Source organism: Gymnogyps californianus, chromosome 1 (genome assembly GCF_018139145.2).
Source record: "Gymnogyps californianus isolate 813 chromosome 1, ASM1813914v2, whole genome shotgun sequence".
NCBI lineage: Eukaryota > Metazoa > Chordata > Aves > Accipitriformes > Cathartidae > Gymnogyps > Gymnogyps californianus.
In genome coordinates, this window is record NC_059471.1 from 193014035 (window position 1) to 193031023 (window position 16989).

Sequence of the window (16989 nt, forward strand, 5' to 3'; positions counted from 1 at the left end):
AAAGCAACCACTCTGCTGAAGAAAGAGAGGATGTTCCTGATCATATAAGCAGTGAAAAGGAAGAAAGGCAGCCAGAGGTAATGGGACAGAAGAAAATATGGTTTAAAGAATTTAGCTGGTGAATTGGAAGATGAGTGTTTATGGAATGAGGAGTCTAGTTGTATTTTTCTCTTTTAGCTTCTAAAAGTTGGCTTATTTGAAACAGATCTTGCTTCTGAACTTGAGGGCAACTGTGTAAAAAACTGGTGCTTGGGGATGACTGTCATGAATTTTCCAGTTACATTGGCTTTTCTCATTTTTTGGACTGTTTTGGGTCCACTTGTGGTGTAGAACAGGAGAAAAAAAATAAACGCTCTACTGGTCTTGGCTACCTACCTAATGAGGCCAGGCTAAAGTGAAAAGGGAACAGGGCGATGAAATAATTTAGTTTATACAAAAGAAGAAGAAAGACCTTGTGACAGGACCTGGAGGACTATGACATTTTAATTCTATATTTGGACTTTATTGGAACAGAAACTAGAACAATTAACTTTTAAAAAACAAAACAAAACAAAACAAAAAAACAGAGAAGATGCAGAATGCTAAATGTTAGAAATAAAAGGGTTTGTAAATGCTTCTCTTCCCCCTGCTAAATGCCCTTACGGACCGGTCCTCTCCTTCAGATTTGTTGCTCTTGTTCCAGCAACTCGGTGACTGGCTTGCAAGCTTCACACATTCCCACTGTATAGGAAGCTATTTAGGATACATCCTACTATCACCCTGGAGGCCTGGCTGAGTGATCGCTCCTGCCTCTTTGCAGTAGCCTCCAAACCGGTATGCTTACTGTCCCTCTCCACCCTGTCTCCTTCTCGTGGAAGCTTTTCTGACCTGGTGCTGGGAGGGTGTCCCAGTACATGGAACGGTTGGTGAGCAATATGGATACCCGCCATTGCAAACATCATTTGAGCAGGCATGGAGTGGCTAGGACAGAGTCAATGACACTGGTTTTCTCGGCTTCTTCCCACTCCCATTGGTCATTTCAATACACTTTCACCTGAATATAAGCAGCTAGGAAGAACTGCAAGGAAAATACTACTATGCAGCACATAAAGCACATTCAGAGCCCTTCTGCAGGTACAACGCAGTGAACAGCTCTGCTTGCAGAAGTGCATGAGAAAGTAGAAAAGTATTTGTGCAAATACCTTTCATATAAGTCCAGAGAATGTAACTGAAAAAAAGGCAGTAAGAAAGACCTAATCACCTAAAAGAAGAGATTATTCACTGTGTTAAAAGAAGAGAATGATTTTGAGAGAAGACAGAGCTGTCATTAGAAAAAGTTTGTAGGAAGAAGGAAGAAGACCTGAGAATGGAAGTTCAAATGTTCTCACCTGAGGTGTGAAGAAGAGGGGGAACAGCAAGATGCCAGAGAAGAGATGTGGACCATGACAAAATAAAATACTTAAGTAAAATAAAAAGGAACATAAATGCTGTCAGAGGTCATGAGATATTTCACTTTGTTCCTGTTCTGCATACCCACAGATAAATGTCCATGTTCTTGCAGCCTATCTGGGCATTTTTTGATTATCACTGATTCTTATTCAGCTCTCAGCAGTAACCAATGAGTCTGAGCAATCAAACTGGCTACAAAATCCATAAATCTCTGTGTAATCTCAGAATAACCGCTGTGAGGGGATTATGTCCATAGTCAGTGAATAACTCTAGACAGGAAGAAACAAAGAATTTACTCATCTATTTCTTCCTCCTGACATGCAAGTTTGCCTTTTAAGCAGGAAACAGTATCTTCATAAGACTTTGGTCTTCAGCTGCTTTCCCTTACCCTCATGTCAAGCAACTTTCTGTATTATTAACATATATAAAAAAAATACATACCCAGGTTTCACTGTCACCCTTCTGCCAAAAGATAGTAATGAAGAACATGGCCGAGATACAAAGGGATGCCTCTGGACAAACAACTCAGTTGGCCCAGATCCTACCTAAAACTTTAGGAAGCTGGGGTAGGCTCAGTAGTCTGGTGAGCTGAGAAGCTTTGCCACTGCCCAAAAGGTCCTGTTCCCTTCCTCTGTTTACATCCTCTCTCGCTCGTGTTCTCCTGCTGTTTAACTTGTACCAGCACTAGGGCCCATTGGACCGCTCAGTCGATTCAACTGACTCACCTGGCAGAAAACCAACCCGGCCGTGCAGTTCTTTCTCATGAAAGGATCTAATGAGCACCACCACAAGGTAGGAAGAGAGGAAGGGAAAGAGCAGGAGCAGAGGTAAGGAGGAGACGCTAAAGGCAGGGGAGAGGGGAGAAAGCAAGACCTTCCCCTTTCCATTCCTAGGCATGGGAATTACTAGACTGGCTGATCTGCCCATGGAACTGCAGGCCTAACAGCATCTTTCTTGGGGCAAAACACGCAGCAATCACAGCTCTTAACACACTGATAAAATTTACAGACTAAGGATCTAAAATGGACTATATATCAACTATACATATATATGGACTGTAAATCCTATGATAAGAAAAGTAAACACGCTGCTTGTGTAGTCCAGATCATTTATTGCCTCTTACATAAAGACAAAATATTAAATAAATTGAACAATAATGAGAAGCAAAACCAAAAGGGGAGTCTCCCCTAAAACTCTTCTCCCATTAACATCAACTGTTTTGCTTTCCAAGGATTTGCAGAATCTTCTCTGCTAGCCTGCCTTCCCTGGGAGCCAAGATCAGAGAGCTGAGCCAAAGCGGGATTAAGACGTGAATCTTTGTTCTCTGGAGTGCTCTGTGGAACAAAATGACAGTATCGTTAAGGCTTACAGTGCTCTATGAATGGGAAAAGGGGAGAGAGTCTGGGTTTTTACTATGCTGGGATTAATTTAAACTTCAGTAGTACCAAATCTTCCAATGTGCAGAGCAGTAATGAAATGTATTTCTCCTATTTTCTTCACTCTGTGCCAGTCTTCCCCATTCACTATTTATAATGGGACCACACACAGGACTGAAGATACTGCAAATCTAATTGCAATCTGGATTGAATTCAGGGTGAAGTAAAAAATCGTGGAGGGTGCAGCTGAGCAGGCTTTCTCCAGGACAGTTTAACTAGATGTTTTCTTGAATATTTACAGTGCTATTAATGCCTATTGTTCATAAAGCTTTTATCCAATATTTGAAGTTAGTGAGAATTTACAGCCCATGGCATAGTTTTTAGTGTGCTAGAAAATAAAAAAGAAATTAAAGAGTTGACCATAAACAATGAAAATTGCATATAGGTTTGCACTGTGAAGATGACAGACATGATTACAAGGACTGGACTATCAGTTCATTTAGAAATGATCTGTTTGAGCTTATTTTTCATGTGACCTCATTTATTACTGAAATGGTTCCTTGGACGCTATACTTTGTAATTTGAAACTTGCTCAAGAAAAGAGCAATTGTGAATAGGCTTTTAAACATATTTTCTTCTTGGCACCCTCGATATAGTGAAATTATTGATGCAAAATGGTTTTTATTATATCAAGTCCTGATCTTACAAGCACTTATATCTGGACTTAACTTTATTCAGAGTTGCAGAATGATTCATGTCAGATCTCTGAGTGAAGTTAAGCATGCATAAAATGGGTCTATTCAGCTGGCCCTGAATTCCTGCTAACTTTCTGTGCCTAATATTTTCTTCTTGGTTGGCTCCTGGCAAATATCTGTCCAGGTCACTACTTAGACCATGGAAATCATTCTTCAGTGGTCACTAGCTTTCACCACTGAACAAACACAGAGACTTGTGTAAAATGGAAGCTGTGTGAATATGAGCTGGATTGCTTAAAACCCCAGTGAGATGATGAACGGTGCACATTACAAGCTTGCATGGCATATTGGCTAAGTCCTTTCAAATCCTAGTCCCTGGCAATTATTAGCAAGTCTTGTGACTTCCCTCTCACCTTTTCTGTGTCAGGGTATCTTTAAACACAGTCTATTCCAGATGATGCAGATGGAACTGGGATTCTGGCTGCAAGCACTGGAGATCACTCTTGACAGACATGGCTGGTTGGTTTTGGCAGAAGCGATCCCTGCAGGACCTTGCCTCACGCAGCGCAGGGCAGCAGCTGGCTGCTGTCGGGAGCATCCAGGAAAGCAGCCCTGAGTGAGTGGAAGGAGTAGGGAGAGGGGTAAGCAAGCTAGAGAGCCCTTAATCCACGCAGTGGGAGCAGCCACTGAAAGGAACAGGTCTGGAATCCCAAGCAGGAAATGAATACTAAGTTTGCTTTGTATGTCAGAAGGTGGAGATTTGCACCTTTTTGCTAAGAATTTTGAAATATGTACATATACCTGCAAGTATAAATACTTAGCTGGATATTTCTGATCTTACAGATAATTGTGTTCTGCAGTTATTTGAATATTAAGCACTGAAGATCTTTCTTGTGAGTTTGGGACCCAGGGGGCCTAACTCTTTATCCACTTACATCCTTTTCCTAAGTGACTAGTTAATGCCAGGGGAATTAGTCCCCATTTGGAATAGTCCTGGCTTATTTTCTGAAGTGTCAGAATGTGACTAGATAAGTCAGTAGACGTGTAAGCCCAGAGATGTGGTGGAATCCTGATTCAAAAGATGACAGGAATGATGTTCATTGCACTCTAGCTGTGATTGAGAAAAGTATTTACAGCTTAAGAAATGTGCATTACATGGTATTGTCATGAAAAGAAACCACAAAACATAGAGAAAAAGCCAGCTCACTCCTTGGAACATCTGGGAAAAGCAGATTAACAGAAGGCTGATCCCCAGGAGTATACAGGAGGCAGTGATCTGCCTGCCCTCTGCTGATATCCCTTCATCTCTGTTTTTGCAGTATCAGTCTTGGTACAGTAGATAAGCAAAAGTTGTCAGCTTGTCCTGAAGACCTGGGGCCCTTGAGTGATCTTGGAGCTGCAGGAAGGATGAATTGGCTCTGAGACATTGGGGAAAATGTGAGGATCAAGACCCCACTTACGAGCTTGAAAGGGGAAAATGATGTTGGGCTGGAGGGAGAGCATGGTTACTTGCTGTGCTGAAGGTAACTGAGGGAGCAGGGGGTGAGGACAGAAAGGTTACTTTGTTCTAGTGTGGGATTCTAGCAAGGGGGTATGATCTCCCCATCATGAAGCAACGATTAATCCAAATCTTTATAAACTGGTTTTAATCAAGTCTTCTAGCAATAGCACGTAAAGCTCTGACTAAAATCCCCTCACTAAGAATTTGGGAGAAGTTGACAACCATGCAAATGCCACCCACACAGCAAGTGGTTGTGGGCCCAGAAATCAGGGCATGCCAAAAACCACAGGACAATCTCTTAAAACAATAAAGCAACTCTACTATGCTCTCCTCCTCTGCTGATGGGGTTACTGTGGCTCCCAGGCCGGCTGTAGTGTCTCTGCAATCCTCCTTTGAATGTACCAGCTCCCTGGGTACCCCTCTCCATTGTATGGCATAGACCTACCCCGAAGCCAGCTGCAGGGAACCCACTGTTTTCCGATGTCCACTAGTCAGATTTGTTGGCTTGCCAGAGGCTTTGCAGCACAGGCTGGCTGGAGCAGGGCCCAAGGATGTGAGCTGGTGTGCTGGGAAGGAGAGAGCATGAGCAACATGTCTCCAGAGAGCAGAGATGGGAGTTTCTGTGTGGATGGCAAGCATCTATCGCGGGAGGGTACAGGCAAGTTTTGTACTCCTTTTCTCCTCAGGATAACCCAGGAGTCTAATTTAGACAACTACAGCCCCAGACAGAAAACTAAAATGCAGTGCATGTGGCAGCTGAAGTTCTGCGCAAGGTGTTGAATCACTTCTACGGCATTTTTCTATATGTGCAAATCGATGGTTTTAGTATGGGGAAAAAAAAAGGATTTGAAAGCTGAATAAACACCAACACTTCAAACAAATATATACTCTACTTTTCATGCTGCATATAGGCCTCTAACTTGCTAATGCTGCTGTTGAATTGTGTAGATTGGCTCAAAGTTGTCATAACAATGCTCATTTCTTACATATGAGGCAGTGTAGGAAGAACTCTTTTAAAAAATAACTAAGGATGGAGGATAAAATAGATGACTTGTATAGAGATATTTTTAGCTAAAAGAACTTGATTATATGAGAAGTTTAGGTCTGAAAGATAACAGAGTTCCTCAACTGTTCCCATCTGTCTCGTCCCTGTCCTGTGTCAGCAGGGGGAAGTAGTAACTAAGACCTTCTGTGGCTTAGATACTAAGTGCTTTCATTGGAGTATTTTTGTCCGCCCTCCTTTCTTTCCCTTTTTGACATCAGTAAGAAGTTTTATTTATACACTGCTATGAGATATTGTATCTACTACGGAAAATTACTGACAACTGCTTTGTCAGTGACGCTTATGTCCAAGTAAATCTGCTTCCTTTTACAACATTTTTGTTAATCTGGATTAAAATATTCCAGGTGCTGCTCAGATTTCTACTGCCTGCAAGATATTAATATTGTTTCAATTAGACTGATTGCTGTAACAGCAGTTTTCTAAAAATTGCAGTGATGGTGGCTTCGAGGCATGCAGTCTGAGCAAGGACACCTCTTGTTCCCCACGCAGATCTCAGGCTGTCTCTCCAAACCCCGTCCCTGCTCGGAGCGGAGCTAGTTTAGCCCCACCCTCTGAGCAGTCCAGCCTTTATTTATATGAAATCTGTGGTCCAACTGGCTTCAGATGGCGTGTGTATGTGCGTGTGCCTGCCTTCTGAGTGTGTGAGACGAGCTGGGATCATGAGCCAGGGTTGTTCCAAGTGGTTTTAATCAGCAGCCCATTAGAGGAGAACGGAAAACTTCTAACAGGGTAAGAACCGAGTAAGTAAACCTAACTTTGAACTTGCAATCTGGACAAAACAAATGCAAATGAAAATCTTCATAGTCTGTCAGTTTTCAGATAAATGATCACTTTTAGAGAGAAAGCTGTGCATGCTGACAGGAAGGAGGCAGTTTAAAAGGACTGGACTGAAGGAAACTGTAAAAACAAAGTGGGAATTGAGAAAGCAAGAGAGAAAAAAACAGCAAATGATTGTTCACGAAGTTGGTACACTCTCTTACTCTTTACAGCTGTGGACAGGACATGTTAAGCTTTAACCTCTTGCTTTCTTGGATACTATTGTCTGGCTGAGTAGGTCCTTCTGCAAAGGGGTGAAGATTTCTGCTCCTCACCTGTCTGCGGCAGGTCTGTTCTCCTGAGAGCGCCGCGTGGATGAGCTCGCTACGGCTCCTTACAGAACGCCCCATGGCACACTGCTGTTTGCCGCTGCTCACTTGTTGTTTTTTCACAGGTTGTTCCCGTACCCCCATGGGAGGGTACTTCCCAAGCCTCCGCTCCTCTGGAACCTGTGACTTCTTGCCAGGCACCAGGAAAGCGCTCAGCAGCAGAAATGGGGAAAACTCTCGCTAGTTTTGGGTAAAGCGTGCCTTTGACTTTTTTTACCCTGGCAAGACGTGGCTACTTGGACTGCATCTGCAATGTGGCAAAGGGCGAACTGAGGACGGCAAAGAGGCCATGGTTTGTGGGCAAGTCCCCAGATGCCGCAGGCTTTGTCGCCCTCGTCCCTTCCTTCTGGCCTTAGTGGTGGCCATCTGTCTGTTCTGCCAGACCCTGACTCCTCTCATGACCAGCAGCATCCTTTCAGCAGTCGTTAATGGGATTGCACCCAGCAAACTGACTAAGACACAGCAAGGAAGATACAAGGAGGTCTCCCCAAGCAACACTCACTGCTTCCTCCCTGGCAGTAATTCACAGACAGTGAAAAAGGTAAGTCAGCTGAAGCAGAGTGCTGAGCAATAATTAGCAAAGAGAGGGATAGCGAGTCTGGCAGGATCATCTGAGTCCAGCTAAAATTAGCCTAAGCTTGGAAGTCTGAGATCTGTATACAAACAAATGGGTGATCTAATGACAGCGGCATATGCGCAAGCACATCTCCGTTACCAGCTCCTCAGTGTGGTGTTATTAACACAGGAATCCTGAAATCTTCGACTGAAACATGGCATTGCTCTGTGACTCCAGGGAGATTTCAGTTTGCTGCACAGACCGTATTTTATTTTGCCCTTAGGAATTGGTTCAGAGGCTTTACAGTACAGGCACGTAAATCAGGAGCCAGTGGGGTTTCATGAAAGTGACTGAGGCTGTTAATTAGCACCGGGACTGCAGCTGCCCTGCGTTGAAGTTATCTGCTGGTCAGTTTTGAACTTTACTGGGATTCTGCTGAAAAGCTGAATTTAACTGCATTTGAGAAATAAAAAAAGCGCTTTTCACATTTTCAAATCACACTATTTACTTTGGCATCTTTGTCCCACAAATTTTACTTTGTCCCACAAATTTTACTTTGTCCTTAGGTTACCTGACCTCATGTTTATTTTGTATAGGGTTCCTAGAATGGGTGTTAAAACCTAACAAATGCAGACACTGTTATTTTAGTTGGAAAATGTGGTTTGTTAAATGGTCCAGACTGAGGTAGTTATTTTTACTCTGGAATCTGTGATCAGCACTAGCACAAATGTTTCAGGTTTTCTTCAGTCCTATAGAGGGCTGCTAATAGCGCTGCAGATACCGCACTGTGAAATTATCATTATGCTGGCATTTTAGATACAACTGTATCAGGACTATAAACGTTAATCTGTGACTTCACAGATTATGGACAGCATCCGCATAAAGCAGTTCAAATTTAAAAAAAAAAAAAAATTAGAAGGCTGCTTCTTTGATTAGGCAGGGTTCACAGTCTGAAAGGTCAGTGATACTGATTTTAGGAGAGCAGTTGTAAAGTGCATCTTCTGCAACAATCAAAAACAGATATGTGAAATAACTTTGGCATGAACTCTTTAACCTTAAGTCTTAAAAAATGGATTTTTTTCTTGTGAAGGTCAGAGAGACTTACCTTATGAGTTGCAGAAATCTACTCCATGCTGCATTTGTCATCATTTTATATTTTAATGACCTTTTAGTACACTAGGTACCCAGATTTGGATTTGTTCAACAACGTGACATGAAGAATTACAATTTAAAGGGAAATAAGCACAGCTGACAGATGCGGGTCACATTGTGTTACAGCTTTTGACACTTACAGTCCATTCCTTTTTACTCATTGGTATTGTAATGTCAAAGAACATTTCATATCTTACCTTGGGCTACCTCAAGTCTGTAAGAACTGGTGAAATCATGGCAAAGATTCGCTAGTATGCTGTTTGGCTGAAAATATCTGTAATTTCTTCTTTCCCAATTTGCCTGAGAAAAATGCAGATTGACATTGAACTTGGTGCGCTGGCTGTTTGAAATGAGAAGGAAGCTTATGTTTTTACAACATGCTGTACTTACTGCCCTCCAGCATACGTGGGTGGATGTGACTGTCACACGCACATGCTGAACCTATAGTACAAATGTAAATGCATATGTTAACCCTTATAGGTATGTTTTCCAGGGCTGTGCTACTCTTAACACATTCCTCTTCAAGTTCTGAAGACCACCCATAGCTGGCTCCCTATGTCTTGAAAGTTTCCTCTAAAGCATGATGAACAAAATGTCTTGCACATGTTGGGATGTTACTCTAAGTTGCTCTCTGTTTCCAGAGAATACTCTGCTGGATGTGTGGGCTGAATAATAATCTCAGGGAACAGAAAAGACAAACATCTCCAAAAATCTCTACCACTTTGCTTTGAAAGTGTGTTCTTGAACTGTGTATTTTCATCCACTGATTATTCAGATAGCTGAACTGTTATGTTGCTTGATTTTATCTGGTACCCAGTAACATCTAAGACAGATGTCATGGTTGAAACTTTACACTGTTTTATTTTACAGTCATGTGCCCACCCACAGTAGCTAGTTTGGAAACGAGTTTTCATTAAAGCTCTGGTTTAAATCTTCATGTATGAATCTGAAAAAATACTTTAAAATATAGTCCAAATTATTCACATTTTTAATTAACGAGTCATACATGTATTCTTCTTCTATAAATAATCCAGCAAGCAAATTTATTTAAAAGAATCTATTGTGCAGTTGAACAGTGTCTTAAAGCAAACACTGCAACATGTCTTATGAAATTGAAGTTCATGAATAAATTTTAAGAAGACCCTGCTGGAGATAATATTCTTTAGATAACACCCAGTGTTTCTGGATTTTGAGCCATAGCATCTGTCACACTGCAGAATCTCTTCTGACTGGGTAGAGGCAGGTTTAATTCTTGCTTCCTTCAGAGACACAATCAGTATTGTGTTGAGCCTGCTGTGAGAATTTCGTTATGATTGTTATTGCATGAGCAAAATCCCCTTCCAAAGTCTGATAATTTCTCCATTTGGAGTATGCATAGCACTAAGTGCCTCAAAAAAAAAAAAAAAAAAGAAAAAAGAAAAAAAACTGGCACCTTCTATGAGCCATTGGGGAAGCAGAGGGAGAGATCCGAGGAAAAGAGCAGCTTTGCCACTGCATCTCTGATCTCAAAATTTGTCTCATTTTGGAAGGCAAAGTTCCAGACAAATGCGGAAAAAGCATGGGGCTGGAAATTGCCAATTTGATCTGTAAATGTGTCTTTAACTACATCCAAGATGCCCTGGGATGGAGCTATTACCGTCAGGCACATAGTGCAAGCTGTCTTTTTTAAATTGCAAAAATGCAGATTTCATTCATAGCCTGGAAAACCTGACAGAGCTCATAGTACTTCTCTCTCAGGTACCACACATTACAGGAGTTTTGAAAGCTGCTGGAGACCTGGTCCTGTAGCCTTGTTTTTGCATATACTAGAAAATGTTGACCTCTGTTCAATATTAAATGTTAATATCTGTAGCATGAAAAATAGAAAGCTTATTTCAGAATCTCCAATATTAAAGGCAATAAAGGGAGATATCACATCCAGCAGCAGGCTGTCTTCAGGTTCAGCCAGGCACACTTACCTCCTGCATGACAAAATATTTGAGAATATATACAGTAAGGAGAAGAGTTGGTGCCGTAGCATCAAAACTGAAATAAGTATCAACAAAAAAAGCCCATACAAGCCCTGTGTGTAGGTTTGCCTGGCATGGTATTGTGCCAGAAATACCTTTGGTACCAGCCAGATGTAAAACTGTTACACTCATCTTAAGTAATTTAGCTCTGCTTCTCAGCCAGTTCTGAGAAGAGCTCATTAGCTGGTTATGCTGTGTTTCCACTCTGAATTAATTCAGCCAGAGCCAACTTAGGTGTCTCTGCACAGCAGTGCGTTTTGCCCAGGTAGATGTAATACCTCTGCTGTTGGGAGGAAGCAGTGAGACAGTATTGCTCATGTGGTAGGCACTGTTTCGGCATACTAGCTCTCTAACTACGGCCAATGTATAAAAAAATTAGATTTTTAAATTTTAAGATGGGTCTTGAAGGAGATTATTTCAAGGATACTCGCAAGATCCTTGCTTTGCATCCCCTGGCCATTTAAGGCCAGCTGAGAAAAAGAAAACAATATGAGAATTTAATGAGTGGGTGAGGCTGGCATCTTAAGAATTGAAATATAACAGATATGGTGGAAAAAAGCTGTCTTCACTTTCAAGGCCCTCAACCTGCCACTTATGTTTGGTGTAACAGATATATCTCCAAGAGGAGCTATAATGAGGTGAGCAAACAGGAAGAATGAGAAAAGGTTTTTTATGGCTTCGTTCTGAACAAATAGGATAGGATATCATTTACTAGGAGTGGACAGTATGAAAGATGCAAGATAATGACAGCTTGATGTGGCTGTATCTCAGAGATACTATGTAGAAAAAGAAAAAAAAAAGAAGCAAAAAAAGAAAAAGAGAAACATCATGTTTTAGTCCTAACCAAGATCTAGAGGAAGATCCAGTTGAACATCTTGCACAGGTTACAGGCCCAGGTACCTATATTTGAAAATTGGGAGTGAAATTACTGAAAAGCTGAGAAATTGTTACTAGAACTTTAGAGCTCTGGGCATCCAGAGTGGAATTACCCGCTCTTTACTTGACTGCTCCACTCTGTCTTGTCAGAGCCAGAAAGCTGGACTTGATATTCAATGGAAATAACTGCCTCTAATGCAAAATTCATCATGACTTAATGCAGACATTTAAAACAAATCTGATGAATTTCACCCTCTGAAGGCATATGTCTGTTTTTTTCTGTTGATTTTTTGGATGGAATATACTTGCTTCAGTCAGAATAAGCAGGGAACGAAGGGGGCAGGAGAGGAGTGTCATGGAAGAGGGCACGGGGAAAGGAGGCAAATGTGGGAGGCAGAGTAGGGAACTATGGCTGCAAAGTAATAGTATTCTCAGAAGGATACTCATATCCACAGAAGAGATTGTGCAGAGGGGGCTGGATTTGTGCTGGGGAAGAGAAAGGGAGATGGGAATGGAAATGGAAAGAAAAGAAGACAAAGCTAGTGGGAACTTTTCAAATGTAAATACGTGAAAAAGGAGAAACGAAGCTGGATGATAGAATGAGAAGGGCTGATTTTTGCTATTATGCAGAAATGGAGTGTAGTGAGAGCTCTGGATAGAAAAGATTACATTATGCATAATAAGGTTTGGTACACTTTTAAAGTAAATTTAATCTTAAAAAGGACATTTATTTTATAGAATACAGTAGGGGGATGAGAACTCTTTTCTTCTCAAAAAAGAACAAAGAACTTTGCTAGTATGAAACCTCTGTTAATAGAAAGCAATCGACAGGTGGTATGGTATCAGCAACTGGTTTCCTTGGAATGATACCACATTCACATTACACCCTACGAAAGCAGGACATTTTTTCCCCCCTTTTCAATGCAAAATGCAAAAGGCACTGAGGAAACAGCTATTTTTACTGCGCAGATAGCTAGAGGTATTTTGGTGATAAAGGGCAAGGCTATTGTGGTAGCAGTCAGGAAAGAGGGGCAGGGTGGAGACTCTGCAGGAAGGGAGCTTTGAGAAGGGTGCATCAGCAGCAAATGGGAAATGGAGGCAGAATCTCACTCATGCACTTCAGTGGAGCCCTTTCCTCAAAAGTAGCTGTTTTGATTAGATGGTAGGATTGGCTCATCGTCTGTTCTCAAGACAAGGCAGTTGGTACCGTGAACTACATGCAATCATAAAGGAAGGCGTTTTGATAAAATAGCTCTGTACTTCCAGCTCAGAGTGCTGGTGGTGACTACGCAAATAACTCCAGTTTTGCTCTTGGATTTATGAAGTCGTCAGAAACCAGCCGTCAAAGTAGCGCCACTAATCTAGTTGCTTATTCTGTATTTATTCAGCAAACAATTGGAAGCAGAATTACATTCCAACCATTTCGTTCTACAACCCAGTCCTTTCTGATTAGGAAATCTAACAGAACATAAAGCCAACACATTTAAATATCCTCCAGAAAGTGAAACAGGAAATTAACTTCTCTGTTACTTCTTGATACAGGAGCTGTGTGCACTTCAAATGTAGCGGTAGTATGAACAGCTTACTATTTCTGTGAACTTTTATGCAAACATGAAAAAGAATTTAAAAGTCACATTTGGAATTAATAAAGGTCTGTACAGTCCTGTAAATGAATGACTTAGGGCATTAGAACCACATGCTAAGTTTTTATTGCTCTTCTTATTAATGCTGTTTAATATTAGTGTGGTAGTTTGTAAGAGTCCTGCTCATGGATTTTTTGTAATGTTGTTGTGCTAGGTGGTATTTAGCAATGAAGGTAGATCCACACTTCCTTTGCTGGCTAAATGGGAATTTAGGCAATTCGCTGCCTGTGAATATTGCTGGTAGTGCCAGTGTTGTTCATATAAGGCTGGTTCTCTTTCGTGGTGTTTCTGTTGCACTCCCCTTTCATGCAAAGGCCTTTTGGTCTGCATAGTGGCTCATATATCTCTTTTGCAGCGGCCCAGTACCTGCAGAAGACAGTGGGGTTAGAGTAAGCTGCAGTTAAGTTATGATGCGAAGCTATTGGACAAGACTCTGACAGTCTTGGCTAGCTTGGTGTAAAAGAGTGGCTGCCTGCAATCAACACAGGGACTAACGCCACCAGAACTGGGTAGCTGAAAAGATGATTCACAGTTTTTGAGTTCCTTCCTGAGAGAAGCTTAGGCACACATGAGTTGGGCCATTATGTTAGGAAGAAGAATTTTGTTTCTGCGGTTGAAGTGATGGTCAATGAAATTCTATGGCAGCAGTTCAAACTGTATATTTGCTTCCTTGCCAGGCAGAGACAATGCATCAATATTTATGGAATTATGCAATGTTCTTGGAATCTGAAGAAACGCCAAGGAACTGCTTTTCTCTCCTCAACTTGAAATATCTTTCCTGCTGTTTTCTTCTTGGCCAAAACAATAACAGTAATTGTATATTATAAGATTCAGTTACTGATCAAATTTTGGATTTTTGGAACAACCCAGAAATTCTGTACGATAGAGGAAAGCTTCAAAGACTAATACAATCAATTATATCTTTATACATTCATAACCTAGAATTGGATAAACTGGTTTCAAGGAAAATGTCACAATATTTTCTCTTTAACAGAGAACTTCACAGCTATGTGGAACTTGCAGACAGACAGAAGTAAGAATTGCAACTCAGATAATAGATGCCTATTTTCAGTCAGACAAGGATGGCTACGTAATTCTTGAGCTTTCATATTATATAAACTGGGCTGTTTATCTCATTTGTTAAGAACTCAGAGGAATATACATTTGATTTGATAATTTTTTAAAAATCCATAATAAATTTTATGGAGCTCAGTTTGTTTTCTTTTGTGTTTTTCATGTTATTCTATAAACTGAAAACAAAATGACAAAATTCATTTTTATGCATTTTTATTCACTTTACAGCCCATTGCGACTTGTTTAGACCAGTTGTTAAGGCTGTGGATCATCTGCGTCATAGCCTATTGCACTAAAATAAGGTCAGTGACTCAGCTAAGTGCAATGGTTCGCAAGCTGTAAGAGCAGGTATATCGTGTCAAAGCTGACATAGGCCTCATCCTAAATCATATGGGAAATCTCAGCTTTGCTGTAAAGCCTCATTAATTTCTGTGGAGACAGCCACACTATTCTCTAGGTAAGACATGAGCCACAGATGTTCTTTACCAATCCCTTTTAGGTGTACTGAATCTGTAATAAACTGACCTGCTAACAAATAGCTTGAGACTTCAAACTGAGGAAGAGCTAAAAAATGGTTGGGACATGAAAACATTTGACCATTTAACAATTATTCTCAAATATTCAAAATGTTATGGATCCATTTTTTTTGTCTAAGCCTGCTGCACATTAAAGTTATAGGAATGCCAAAAAAATCCGAACCATAAAACATTGAAATATGTGAACAGCTTATTTTCATCTATTGCACTCTGCTTCTTTTATACCAGCTCTCTGCCCAGACTGCATTTTTATGATTGAGAAACATTTTATGAAAACCAGCAGACTCTTTAAGTGTATAAACATGACTGCTAGTGCTATAATATTGGAAATTCTGAAAAACATCCAGTAGTAACTAGATCAGCATGGCCAGTGATGTAAGGAATTTTATACAGAGCTTTGGAAAAAATTATGGAATCACTTGCTACAAGCGTGCAGTTGGCCAGAATTTTTTTAAATTCTGTGTAGCTAACGGGTGGTTTAAAACAAAACAACCCACTCTACATTGCACTGGCTTGGCAAGAAAACAGAAAGGACGTGTTGCATCTTGTAACCTGGACTGCAAATAGCTCTGAAAGGAAAGGGCAGAGGAAATAAATTTGGCAACACTACACATGAATCTCAAGCAAGTACCGTAAAAGGTGTTGAGCTACTTCATATTATTTAATAGGACCAGATTAGACATCAGGTCAAGCTGTTAAATTTAGGACCCTGAATTGTCTCGGTGTCCCAAAGATCCCGTCATGGCTTTTTGGGAAGCTAGTGTATAAAAGTGCCTCGTGTCTAGTGCCTGGGCAGCAGGAGGGGAGGCTGGGGGTGCAGACGAGCGTGTCCCCAACCAGGTCTGCTCGGTCCCTCCCAGCCTTGTGTCAGGAGGCTTTGGACACCGGCAGCCTGAAGGATTTTTATGTGTCTCTGGACTGTGTGTCCCAAGGAAAGCCCTCTGGAGCAGCTAGTGGTGTGCTCCGTGTGTAAGGGCCATTGCAAGCCCTCTGAGTGCCCGTGGAAGGTGCCTGGTGGGAGCCGGCTGCTGTGGGGGCCCCGTGGAGCCACTCGGCGCCATTTGCCTTTGTGTTTTGTGGAAGTGACCTACTGCCACTGCTTGAACTTCCTCTTTCTTTTTAATGCTACTATCAATGTTCTCTTGAATATTTGCCATTGCCAAACTAGAGCATTGTAAACATTTCTGCTAATCCCCAGGGAACTGGGGAAGATGCCATCTGCATCAGCGCTCAGGTGGAGGCAGGTGGGAGAGCTCCCTTCCCCTGGAAGATCCTGCTGCAGGCAGGCTGGCATGGGCTGACCCCGGGGCATCCTCGGGGCCCTCGGGACACCTCAAGGCCAGTTGGTTCCTGTCCCCCTGTGCCTCACCGGCCAGGCAGAAGGAGCGGCGGGGGTCACTGCTCGGCCCCCAGACCCGGCTGGCACCTGGGGCCACTAAGGCCTGTTGCACCAGGCATGGGCTCCGAGGCGGCGGCCAGGCTGGGGTGAGCCCTGCAAGAGCTGTCCTTGGAGTATTGCCCACAGAGGAAAATAAAGTCATTGCTGGGTGCTTGAGACAGAAGCTCCTAACGTTTGTTTGAAGCAAAAGACTTAAGGAGTGACACTGCGAGAAGCTTTGCTTTCGCGAAGAAAGGTGTATTTTGGTAGCATGATAACAGTGTGATAACTGTTAGTGAGGAGGGGTGCCCCGCCAAGTCCAAGGCAGGACCCTCGCACCAGGCAGCAGGCACCCTCAGCCACACCAAGAGGGACGGGAGCGGGGCAAGCCGTAATCGCTAGCTAAAACCGAACAGGGATGTGTCCTGGGCTGCAGCCCCTCTACGCTCCTCACGAGTCCTCAGTTCACCCCGCAACACTGGCCCTTGCAGCACACGTGGGATGGAAAATTGGATTTGCTTGCAAAATAAAGCGAGAGGTGTCTCTATCCTCTGAGT

General features: G+C 42.1%; 1 protein-coding gene across 1 annotated transcript in view; it reads left to right on the forward strand.

The window, feature by feature from the left end:
- Positions 1-7497: 7497 nt before the first annotated feature.
- Positions 7498-16989, forward strand: part of CPED1 (cadherin like and PC-esterase domain containing 1) — a 158605-nt gene continuing 149113 nt past the window's right edge. The window contains exon 1 of the mRNA XM_050903592.1: positions 7498-7749. Coding sequence (XP_050759549.1) covers positions 7498-7749 — 252 coding nt within the window. The remainder of the gene's footprint in view (positions 7750-16989) is intronic.